The following is a 12698-nucleotide window of genomic DNA, read 5'->3' on the forward strand; positions in this document are numbered from 1 at the left end:
TCATAAGTTAATCGTTATGAATCACACGTGTATAAAGCGATTCCTAAGACGATCATAAATATGACATGTATTAGTATGGAGCATAGTGAATGTCAAAAAATTTACTTTCGCTACTAATCTAATGTTCTGTATCATACTGTTTCTTGGAGAAGTATCATCAATTATCATCATATTATTGTTGGCCGTAAGATTTTTCATAATACGATGGTTATGAATACAATGAGCTTCGCTCTATGTCTACGTCATATAGGCTCTGTCGCATCTGCTGAAAATCATCCATTGACATTCTCTTCCCCTTCTATGCATAAACTTGATCAGTACCTCATCAAGTTTCATGATATAAATATTGGATGGTATGTATAAAATACTATTCGATACAGGTCGATAATGGTTGAAACTAACCATTACTGCTCGGTACATGTTGATAATGGTCGAATTTTGATCATTACCACCCGATACAAACCCTGTATTACCTGATATGAGTCAAAACATTGGTGTTGCCTAGTAACCAATGATCCATGTGCTAAGAAGTTCTCGAATCGGTATGTACCGCCCATAACAAGCAGTATGCATCGGTAACACACTCCATGAGAGAAACCATTATAGTGCTGGACCGCAAGCTATGTAAAGGAAATTTATGAGAACCATCCATCCGAATCTTTTTTGTCATCTAAATCGTTTGTTTGATTCGAATAAAAAGATACCTATCACGATCAATTCGAGAGGGGTGGATTGGAAGTGTTAATTATAGATTACCCCTTGTAATTAGTTAAATTTTAGTATTTTGATCATTATACTTTCAAAAATTATATTATGATCTATATACTTATGAAAGTAAAACATTTAATCTCATTTCTCCTCGTATCCTCGATTTTACTAACGAAAATATCGTATGTGTTTAGTGATAAATCGAAATAAGATAGAGTTAACACATGTTGAGTGATAAACTCTACGATATTTCATCAACGGAATCGATAGGATGAGGAAAAACGAGATTAATATTTCACTTTTATAAATATAGAAATCCTATTATAACTTAAAGAAATTCTAATATAACTTTTGAAAAATATAAGTACTAATATACTAAGGGTATTGGCGCCGTATTGAAACGAACGATTATGAATGAACGCTTAATTGGTGCCGACTTGCTCACGGGTCATGTAGCGGTTGGGTCTTGAGGTACGGTGTGATAAACGTGGCTCCATCGGACCAGATGACGATGAACCCAAATCGAATAAATCGGACGGACATCAGATCAAACTGGATTTGTTTTGGGAAGACAAATCAATCGGCTAGCCAGCATTTGTTGCCGCGATCACACCAATTTGCATGGATTCCATTGCCAATAAATTGGTCATCCTACCACAAGCAGTAGCCACAAATTCCAAGCATTTCATCACATTTCTTGGATAAAAGAGAAAAAAAAAAAAAGTATGGAAATAATACCTCTGCCATGGTAATATTCTGATGAAGGGCAATCTACTACCTTATCAAGGACTTAATTATTCCCCACTTACAAAGAAATATTGATAGATTGATTACCCTGATAAGAACAAGAGTAGCACATCACAAATACCTTGGAAATTACCAAACTGCTCTCTATAAAAGGGAGGGAAAAAAGGAAGGAAACAAAGGGGACACATGCTATCTCCTCTTTCTATATATATCAATCAATTAATATCTGCGGCCACTCCTAGTTGGTAGCATGGACATGGATGATCAAATACGTCCACAGTCAGTAGCCTGCCGAAGAGGATGTCCAGACACAAGATGCACTGATCCTACTGCAACCATTTGTAAGCAAACCCAGGTGATTAATTTAGCTGTCATCCCCTTCGCCATCTTCATCACCTCCCGATTCATCCTCGCCGTCAAGGTCGGTTCCCTTCTGGCAAATAGATCAAAAAGTCGATGGTCGGTTCCCTTCTGGCAAATACCTCTATTTAAAATTTACACAAGCAAAGAAGCAATACATGATCTATCATGTGTTTCATTATGCAACATTGTATTCTGGGCTTCCTTCAGTATCATATGAGGTATCGGAATATATTTTTCTTCAGCACTTTTCTTATAACTGATTGAAAATGTGCTTTGTTAGCTTCATAACAACTACCGTCTGAAGAGACTATGGGCTTGACAAAATGTAAGATGACAGAATTCAGAAGGGCTCTTCACAGCAGGAAAGAGGATCAAACATGGTTGGACATAAGTTGGTTCACAGGAAAGAGAACTACCTCATCATCATATTCGTCTCCACCAAAATCTTCCTCATCAGCTTCCTGCACCACCAAGCCCAAAATACAGATCGATTTAGTCGTTGCATTGTTAAGAAAAAGGAATAGCTAAAGAATGTTAAAAGCAATACAACACAGCATAAAAGAATAAAATTCAAGGGGAAAGACCCACATTGTTAAAGTACTTCAAAGGATTGGGCCAAAAGTCTTCCTTTATTATCTCAGCCATCTGCATGTTTAACAAGTTACAGACTATGTTGCTTTGTGCAAACAGACACACACACATAGAGAGATAAATCACAAAGAACCAAATCATCTTCAAGACATGGCTTCTAAAAATTATTTTTAATTTAACATAAGCAAATTAATGATAATTTGTCAAATGCACCCTTAAAAAACTCACCTCATCAGAGAGCCCTTCTGAGAGATTTTTCTGTTGAGCCTCACTGAACCAGGCAAAGAAACTGCCACAGGAGAGATTATATATTAGCATTAATAAGTAAATATTAAATATGCAAAGCTACTAATGACTAGAACATAAGAGCAATAATCTAATAAACCCACATGGGTAACTATAATTAAATGTTTGATTAGGTAGTGACTGGACCATAAAAGAATAAATAAATAAACATAAGAAAACCATTTATCAAAATCACATGCTTAAAGTAATCAATCTTGATATGGCTGTGGTACCACCAAGTAAATCAGCTAATCAGTAATCATGAATGCTCCTGTTAAGTAGTTGTCTGAAATAAAGAGTTTGCTTGTTACTAAAAAGAAATAAAAATTAGCCAATGATTAAAAGAGGATAACAAAGGCAAATAACTAATCACCACAAATATGTTCTACAAGATGTTCAAATTAAAACATGCCAAATAACTGGGAAAAGAAGACTTTGAAACCAAACCATGAAAACAGATTACTTGATGTAGGTTACTTATAAGATCAGAACACTGCAAAGAACTAAGAGATAACATGAATGCACCAAAATATATAGTGTCACAGCACAAAAACCTAACCTTTCTTCAAGTAAAGGTCTCTTACCCCCTTCCTTTTTATGAACAACACCATTTGCAACATTCTTCAAAAAATGAGGGCAAATTGTAAGATGCAAAATTGGAAGCATTAAGCTTAAATAAGTAGCACAAAACAATTCTGAAAATTCCTACCATTCCCTCCTTCCACTTAATCGTGGTGCCAGTTATGTTAGTTGTTCCTTCGTCGAAGAACGAATATGTCTTTGTCAAGCATGTATCTTCAAAATATGGATTCGGGGAGAAGTTCTGGACATATAAAAGACCGACCATGCTAAGAATGATAATAATTACAATATCATAGGGAGCTCAATTGTTAGAGATAGAGCACAAAGACCAACAATGAAAAAGATCACTCACAAAGGTAATGGAGTAGCCTGATTTAACATCTTTGGAGTCTTCCACATCTAAGGACACCAAGTATTTGAAGATCTGTAAGATGTTATAGAACTTGTCAACAAACATTGCAGAGGTCAAATAATAAAATGGTAAATATATACACAAAAGCTTTTCTATGAATTCCAATCAAAACTCATTAATAAAATGCAAATTAGATAATCGAAATTTCATTGCACCCAAATTATGAAAATTCTGTCAAGTTTAGTGACAAGTATTTTGACACCAACACCTGACCTTTTGGTCTTCCTCGTTTAGAAGATCACCAAGAACTGGATGGCTCAGAAACTGCAGGGATACCAAGATCAGGATAGTTAACCCAAAAGGTGATCTTTTAGATGCTAACAGATCTGATTCCCACGAAGAAAAACAAATGGAAAAAAAAAGGAATAAATGCATAGCAGACCGCGGTTAACCAGAAATCTGGAATAGATTGAATAGTCTCAGTCCGCCTCTTGTAGATAGGTCTGCGTATCTCATTATATTTCTGTTCCACCTCCAAGACCTTCTCACTTGCCTCCTCATTCACCTATATGACGGAGAAATAAAAGAAATCAAGAACATACCAGAAGAAGAACTGATAAACTATAAAAGATACACACTCTCAGGAAAAGCTTCAATTTTAAGGAATCAAACTAGCTTGCCCAACAAAATTGGAAAAACCAAAAAAAAATTCAATGACTTCAACTAGACATACAGCTCCAAAAATTCTTAGGAACAGCAAAATATGACAAACAACCGATTTGCAACCTCAGTAACCAATAATTCATGACACTATGATTCTGCACGGGGCATTGTCCAAAACAACACCTGAATTAGAGACCAACATATTTTGTATATTCTTAGTCAGATACCACATTTTGGGTTTTTCCATACACAATGCTGATGAAAGGAGTTGAACGAACAAAGAACAGGTCTACATGTTTAACCAGTGGATAATACCCGAAAGCAGGATAAAATTTCTACAGTTGGAACTTCCAAAGAGATATATATAAGAACAAAATATGAGTTACGCAAACTTTCATCAAGCAATTGGGATTGACATCGTTCATAACAATCTTACCAGACTAAAATCACAAATTGCACTACCATATGAAAGAATTAACATCAAAAATAAATGCTCGAGTACATAAAATCACAATGTTGTGATCTCACTCGCATAAAAGCAACCGCAAAGTTAAACACATATCTTATTCATGGTAGACATTATAACAAAATGATATTCAAAAATTAAAACTCTCCAATAATGAATTATGACGTCCACAATCAAGAAGCATGAGTTCCGAGATTTCCAGCGATCTTACGCTAACACCAGATAATTAAGCGCAAAGCGAATGTATATACGTATCGAAACCATGCCCACAACAAAGCAATTCAACTAGGAAACAAGATGACAAAGAAAAATAAAGGAGCACAAATTGGAGAGTCATTACCGTCTCGATCTCGTCTTGGATCTCCTGAAGCTTCTCAATGGATAGCACAAGCTCGCCGTCGACGTGATCGGGAGCCTCATCCTCCACCTTCGTCTTCTTCGCCTTGTCCGCCACCATCTTCACCGCTCTCCAAATGTCTCAACGGCCACCGAAAACCCTAACCCTAATTCCCAACCCGCCGAAGCAATCGCGACAGAGGGCGCGCGCGCGAGAGAGAGGGAGGGTTTTAGCGACCGACGATGATCAAATGTAAAGAGACACCGGGCATGCGGCTTTCTTAAAGCTAAGATCTCGTAACCTCACGTAAGATCACCTCCGTCGCATCTTTCCACGTGGCGGAGGATGCACAGAAGATTCAGGAGACGGGCTGTTGGAGGTGACCGCAACTGTGGTGAAGGTACTCGAAATATAGCGGGTGCGGATGTTAGATATCAAAGATCCGATCCGGTTGGGTGGGCGGGGCCTCACGGCATCACCCACCGCGGTCGCTTTCATCGATCGGGCTACCCCCACCGTCCGATCATTTATTTTCGCGAATCCCGATGGATGGCAGTGCGGCACCGGGGAGGTCGACTAAAGTGAGAGACACGTCACAGCTATCACAAGGGTGATAAAAGTGGAATTTTTTTTAGAAAGGATGGGTGATAAAAGTGGAATTTTTTGAGCCCATCCTTTATAATAATATATTGTCAAATTTTTATTAATTAAATTAATTAATATTTTTAATGAGATTTTAAATTCTTAAATTTTGATAAGAGGATTTAATATATCATCATAAAATTAATATTTAAGATGAAAAAATATATCGAATAAAATCTTAAACCCTGAACGTTGGGTAAATGAGTATGGTATATGACTTTAAAAAATAATAATAACATGATTTCAAATTATGTAAACATATTTTGTTACATCACATTGTAATACAGTTACTTTTTTACTAAAGAGTACTCTTTTTATTTAAAATATCAAAAATATCTCTAAAATTAGATTGATCATTTTTATTAAACCAAATGACTTAGTTCAAACCAATCGATTCAAGGGCTACTTTGGTCCAATTATGATCATGGTCCAAGTCAAATAGATTCGAGTTAGATCCTATGAAACGAATTGAGTTGAGTTTGAATCAAAAAGCAAATGATTTATACGAGTGTTACATTGAACCAATGTAATCGATAGCGACCAATGCTTCTCTCATCCTTTGTTTCTCTATAACGATGGTGATATGGTGATGAAGTCCTTACTTCTCTTCAGTATTTTGTGTTAGTGATAACTTCGTCTCCTCTCCTATTGTGAGCAATAACGTCTTCGTCGTAATAATGTCATCGTCGACATCAACATTGTCACAACCCGAGCTTGATAGATTAATTGGTCCATTAACTTCGTTTGAACTAAATCATTAGTCAAGATGATCAAGCTAAAATTGACAATAGTACACTCAATAGGCCCCTATAAGTCAATATTAGTCTTGTAGATATAAGACTAATTGAGATTTTACAAAGAAATTTATGATATTTATATATTATTCACTAATTATTGATATTTATATTTTTAATATCATGTATGTGTTTTGTTAATTTTTGGTGAAACAAAGGGAGATCGATTATTTAAAACTAATTGAGGATTTTTATTGGTGAATTTTGTATTGTTAAGATATTAAGATCTTGGATTAGTAAGCTTAGTGGAGGTATTCGGGAGAAGCATGATTATATTTGCAATACCTTTTTCAATTATTATTGATAGTTTTTTATGTTTATGGTGAGGTTTGAGTTGATTAATACTTATTTTTAGTTACATGTGTAAAATTATAAATATAGTTATCTCTTGAAAGAAGTAATATTTCTCAAATCTTGTTTTAGTATTTACATAATTATCTTAAAGGGTTTATAATTAGTATCTTAATAGATGAAATTGGATAAACACCCGCTGCATATTTTGTCAAGTGAAAATAATTCGTAGATTCTAAATAGTTAGAATAATCATCTTCTCTTACTTTTTTTTCCTATATTTTCTTAAACTTTAAATATAATATCTCCTATTTATAATATCATTTTTTATATAAATAGAATACTATGTAGATTTCTTCAACTTAGGGGTAAAACAGTGGATCAAGTGACTACTACAGATAATATATATCATATTTATATTAATTATTTCTCGAATCTTACTTTTATATATATATATATATATAAGACATTTAATACCCTAAATGTCTCTTTCTATCGTCTACTCGTCTTGCGTGACTAAGCGTGAAGAATCGAGAAGGGAAAAACAAAATAGACAAAGGTGACAGACCACAAAAAGGGATAAATAAGATATTAGAGAAAAAAATATCAAATGAAAAAAAAATAAAAATTAAGGACAAGGGTTGCTTGCTGCAATTGCATTTGACTCCTTTTTCTTTCAATTTGACCAACATCCAAGGAGAGCTCACTACAGTGTCATTATCATCACGCCTTTCCAGTGAAATATTTCCTTTTTACGTCTGCATCTTAATCTCTGTTCGTCAACATTTGCTGAACGTGAACGAGTGGGAATTCATGACTGGGTGGACTGGTCATGCTCCACGCTGAGCAACCCAAGTCGAAGCTTCCCACTGGATCCACTTTGTCCTGAAGTCAAAGGGCAACAGTGTCTTTGGCTTCATTAGCAGAACACAGGACGAGTGAGTACACGGATTTCTCATGGCACTTACCCTTTTGGATTGTTTGGGTGTTCATTAGATACTGTCAGTACTACAAGCATGCATGTAATGAATGTGTTGGAATCTCTTTCCTTTCTCATATATTTTGATGTTAGAGATAGATCTGTCGCTGTTGTAAGAAGGAAAAGAGGAAGAACGAGGGAGTCTGTTGATTTGGCTGTCACTCTGGGGCTAAGATTCTTAAATCTGAAAGCACAAATTGATGGTTTGAACAAGTCTTTCATGTGTTTGAAGACGAGTTCTGTGACATGGTGGCAAGCAGCAACTTCTGCAACTTCATCAGCTAGTACATGCCTTCTCAGGTGATGCCATGGCCATGCTTCCTTCAAGATCACAAGGTTGATGTGCACATGGTGGTGTCATCGTGTGTCTTCACCAGACTCTGAAAGCAGCAGCACCTGTTGCTGGTTCTGTCGATGAAGCTTGCTTTTCTGATAGCAAAAAAAGTGAATGAAGCAGCTGCAGCTACACAGAGTCTCCCACTTGAGGTCTCTCAAGCAGTAGTGGGTTGTATCTTCCACTTGCATATGATGTAGGTTGAGCTGCATTCAATGAAATTGACAGCTTCAGCACAGCATTCAAGTCAGTTTCTTGGGCACACGTTTCTTTCACATCTCTGGTTTTGCATGGATGGTGAAGCAAGGGATCAGCCAACTCCAGTTGTAAGTATGATAGTGGAGGGAAAGGCCAAGAGAGAGTTGGCATGTGGAGCATTAAAGACCTACTAAATTACTACCCAAGGCTGACCTTTACCTGCTGGATCTTATTCTTCTTCTGCTTCTTTCCTCTTACTTATTTGTAGGATCCAATCCATGTAAGAGGACCATCAATGGTCCTTTTTTTCTTCTTGAGCTGACTGAATCACCCTCATCAGTAAAACCTGGCAATTAATTATAAAGCTGTTTTGAGAAAGTAATATTTATGATCTGTTCTCTACACCATTATACTTCTAGAAGTGCAATTTATGGGGCGGCTCACCCTATGGAGTTGCTGTAGAGTCATGTTCAGCCACAGCCACAGCCACACATGCCAATTTGGTTTCAGATATGCAAGTTCATCTCCAAGTATACATGAACAGTCACCAGTAGTATATCTCTGGCTCATGTTTAATTAGCTTCTGCTTATGATTAATGGAGATCATCAACCTTTTGGCTCTTTCTCATGTTCCCAATGCTCACCTTCATCCCTTACTGCACAAAGAAGAACACAAAGTCACAACCATCTGTGGAGCACTTTTCTATGGATTTACATGAAACGATAACTCATCTCCATAATCTTCTTTTACGCTTCAGAATCAAGGTAAACAAAAGAGGCAATGCAATCCAAAGGAAAGAGAAGAACAAGCATTGGAGGTTGACTTTGTAGCGGAAACACCGAGATAAATTGATTGTTATCGTACTATATATGTGATTTCACAGACCATTTGCTTCCTTCAGAGACAAGTAGATTTACACGTCTTTGCCTACTTCGTTTAGAACATGAGAAGAATGGATCCGCTCGAAGAATCCTTCTTAGAACAATTCACATGTATCGAGCACCGCAACATCAAGAAAGCTCTCTTGCCAGTGTCCGTCGTGCTCATCGAGCAGCCATGACTCCAGCAACGAGAAGGGTGCTCCGGCCTCCGACCTCTCGGCCGCGGAGTCGTTGAACCCGAACACCGACTCGAGCGGCTCCGGCGACATGATGCAGTTGGAGGTGCTCACGCTCCCCTGACTCGACGCAGACTCCGCCACACCCGATCCCGAGCTCGCCGGAGCAACGCTGGGTTTCGGCGAACCCTTCGTCCATCCTTGGAGAAGCCGGGATATGTTCTCGGTGTTGGATGCGTAGGTCGAAGGCTTACTGTCGAAGCTGCAGCTGACGGACGAGGCCTCGCGCAGAGCTCGCTTCGCCATGTTGATGTCGGTCTGCAGACACCTCTCCCACTGGCCTTTGCAGACGGTACGATGGCTCGACTGCCCGCCGCTCTTGGGGCAATCGCTGCCGGTCTCCGGCTTCCTCACCTTCTTCTTCAGGTGCGTATTCCAGTAATTCTTGATGTCGTTGTCTGTTCTTTCCGGGAGGTAAGAAGCTATGGCGGCCCATCTGCGTTCAGATAGCAGCACAGACATCAGCACTGCTCCTTCAAGCAAAGGCTTCAAAGAGCTCGGAAGGGATGTTGTGGCCTTTACCTGTTGCCCAGAAGAGCCTGGAGGCGGATGATAAGCTTCTCCTCCTGATCGGTGAAGTTGCCACGCTTGATCCCGGGCCTGAGGTAGTTCGTCCACCGAAGCCTGCAGCTTTTGCTGCATCTCATCAGGCCTGTCAAGGAAAGCAGACATATGATCTACGTTGTTTTGGATCTAACATGTGGTCACAGCAAGGCTCACCAGTGTTGGAAGGGACAGCTCTCCAATTCCCAGGGCCATGTTCTTGGATGTAGGACACCAAGATGATGTCCTCTTCTGGTGTCCAAGGCCCCTTCTTCACACCATTTTTGTCACAGCATGGTGGTCTTCCCATCTCTCTCTCTCTCTCCGGCTTTCTTCTTCTCGAGCTATGAGAACAGAGTATGATGCTCTTCTCCTCCAACCTCACAAGGCAAGCTTCCGAGGCTGCTGCTGTTCCCAAGCTCTCCACCGGTACGGTATATATACACGCGAGAGACCTGAGGAGGCAAGAAGAGTCAAAGAAGGCAAGCAAGGTGCATTTACTCGCGGGTACCCTTCAAAAGTCAACTTGGGGGAGTGATGGCTCTCTCTGCCATCACACCCCATGCATTCAATGCAATTGTACCGGGAAGAACCCTAATCCGCCTTCTCCTCTGCTTAGATAATCAGCACAGATCAAGCTGACGTGAAGGTCGAGCTTCTGTTACCGCCGCGTGCCGGCATTTGAATCCAGGTTTCGATGGTAGAGAAATGCCAGGCTAGGTTGAGTATCCACTTGAAGTCTCCACCGATATCGACGCTGGGATTCTTTAAGACTGTCAGCCAGGGTGAGTTACTCTTTCTAGAAATCTTGACGAAAGAGCTCAACCGGGGGAGACTGCTGCACAAGTTGCAGGAGCACAAGTCAACCAACAGGAGTCAAAGGTCCACTGGATCGCCTTTGCCCACCTCTCTGCATAGTAAGTAAGACATGATTCCTGCAAGAATTAAGTAGACATATAACTCAGGTTCAGATGCCATTCCAAGTTCTAATCACATCCAAAATCATTAAGCTTTAGCTGATTAGCTGTGACCAAAATTAATTGATCAGCTACTGTCGATGGCTTGCTGCAGTCTCATCTTGTTTCCTTTCTTCCCTTTTTCTGATCAGGGGCTATGGTTCCAGGAACTGTGAGCAGATCATGCATGCAGCAACTCATCCACGAGAGCTGCACTTTGATGGCCCGTTGTCTTGTCTTGCATCAAAACATTAACTTCTCATTCACTCCTTCACTTCACCCCTTTGCATCGACTCCCATGCCCACCTTTTCAATCGAGGGACCAGAAAAGAAGTCAACCTTGAGCTGCTCCCTTCTTCCTTCTCGGGGAGGCAAATGGTCTCACATTGGTACTGCCCCAAGTTGAAACATGTGTTACAATGCATCATGGCATGGGTGGCTGGTTCATCAATGGATGAAACCGGCAGCAGGCATTCATTCAATCAAGGGCAGGGAAGAATTCTGTCTCCAAGTTCGGAGAGCAACATGATGAAGAATTCTGCAACTAAACACATGGAGAATCGTTGGGGACAATGAATACGGGTCAGATTCTAGGTTGACAATTCTGTGACAGATCCTTCGGCTCATTCTCGAAGGTGGAAACATTCAACCCTAGCAGTGACTGACCATTAAGGTGACTGAAACAGACTTTAATGAAAGGATCAAATCATAACATTGAGTAGTTGAGCCATCAGATAAACATGGTGAGGTGTGATCAGATTTTTTCTTCATTTTATTTATTTGTGAAGTGTCTCAGTAGGATGGTCTTTTTATTTTCTTTTATGTTTTTATTCATTTACAATCCTTTACCTAATAATATATTTATCTCTTTGTGTGTGGGCTTTATGTAAAATTCTGTCTAATGGTTTGTAGATGATGAAAACAATATATATTATGTGTCCACAGTGCAACATCATCTGGAATTTACAGAAATGATAGTCTACAAAACAAGAGCACCTTTTTTCCCCCCTCAAATATGAAATAATTATGAAACTTCTTGGATATCAAATTTGCATACAAAAATTCATGGTAATAATATATGAAGCAATGCTAAATCTTAATTTTTTTTAAAGAAAAAAAGGTAGTCTGCAATGAATAAACCTATTACCATAATAAATCAAGCAAGAATATTTATTTCGACGGCTCAAATATGATCATTTATATCACAAATAGCAATCTTATGGTGACTACTTATATCACTTATATGTGAAAAAGCTCAACCACTTCATGGAAAAACACTACAAATAAATGTATTAATTGCATTCAAATATCACAAGTCCTTTTTCTTTTCTTTTCTTTTCATTTGTTCATGTTGACCATCATGTGATCCACTTTATGCTCTACACCACCTGCATTTCATGTGTGAATCTGAGTTCCCTCCTATGTGTCTCAACTAAATCTTAAGCATATGGGTAAGCATTCAATACATTTGACTTTGTTCTCCTCAAAGTTAATGCACATATATGGATATTGGTACATCACCATCATCCATTTTCATTTCCATTATTATTATTATTATTTCCTCCACTATAGATAAAAATCAATTGAACCAAGTTCTAAGAGTCTAGCTCATTCTACACCCCATCTTCTCACAATTCAAGCCATGAACAAGGTGGCATTGCTATGTTCTTGGTGCCCATAAAAGATTATCCATTTGGTTTGAATGGTGCTGCTAAGTTCTCCATTCTCCTCTTCTTTAGAGATGAAAAC

General features: G+C 38.7%; 2 protein-coding genes across 4 annotated transcripts; both read right to left on the minus strand.

Moving 5' to 3' along the window:
• Positions 1 to 1513: 1513 nt before the first annotated feature.
• Positions 1514 to 5330, minus strand: LOC135613469 (NAP1-related protein 2-like). 3 transcript variants are annotated; one of them, XM_065110499.1, is made up of 10 exons: positions 5098 to 5330; positions 4071 to 4193; positions 3902 to 3952; positions 3629 to 3700; positions 3404 to 3517; positions 3254 to 3315; positions 2638 to 2698; positions 2407 to 2463; positions 2235 to 2279; positions 1514 to 1885 (listed from the first exon to the last, which is right to left on the minus strand). In XM_065110499.1, exons 1-10 carry the CDS (start codon positions 5212 to 5214, stop codon positions 1820 to 1822), a joined length of 768 nt encoding a protein of 255 aa, XP_064966571.1. In that variant the 5' UTR covers positions 5215 to 5330; the 3' UTR covers positions 1514 to 1819. The 3 variants fall into 3 exon arrangements, with proteins under 3 accessions (XP_064966571.1, XP_064966570.1, XP_064966569.1); XM_065110498.1 differs by having other exon boundaries at positions 1514 to 1888; XM_065110497.1 differs by having other exon boundaries at positions 1514 to 1926.
• A 3814-nt stretch (positions 5331 to 9144) lies between these two features.
• LOC135614654 (myb-related protein 306-like) lies at positions 9145 to 10304 on the minus strand. The gene is made up of 3 exons (XM_065112238.1): positions 10171 to 10304; positions 9973 to 10102; positions 9145 to 9886 (listed from the first exon to the last, which is right to left on the minus strand). Exons 1-3 carry the CDS (start codon positions 10301 to 10303, stop codon positions 9310 to 9312), a joined length of 840 nt encoding a protein of 279 aa, XP_064968310.1. The 5' UTR covers position 10304; the 3' UTR covers positions 9145 to 9309.
• Between the last annotated feature and the right edge of the window lie 2394 nt (positions 10305 to 12698).

The sequence above is a fragment of the Musa acuminata genome, chromosome BXJ2-6 (assembly GCF_036884655.1).
Source record: "Musa acuminata AAA Group cultivar baxijiao chromosome BXJ2-6, Cavendish_Baxijiao_AAA, whole genome shotgun sequence".
Lineage (NCBI taxonomy): Eukaryota > Viridiplantae > Streptophyta > Magnoliopsida > Zingiberales > Musaceae > Musa > Musa acuminata.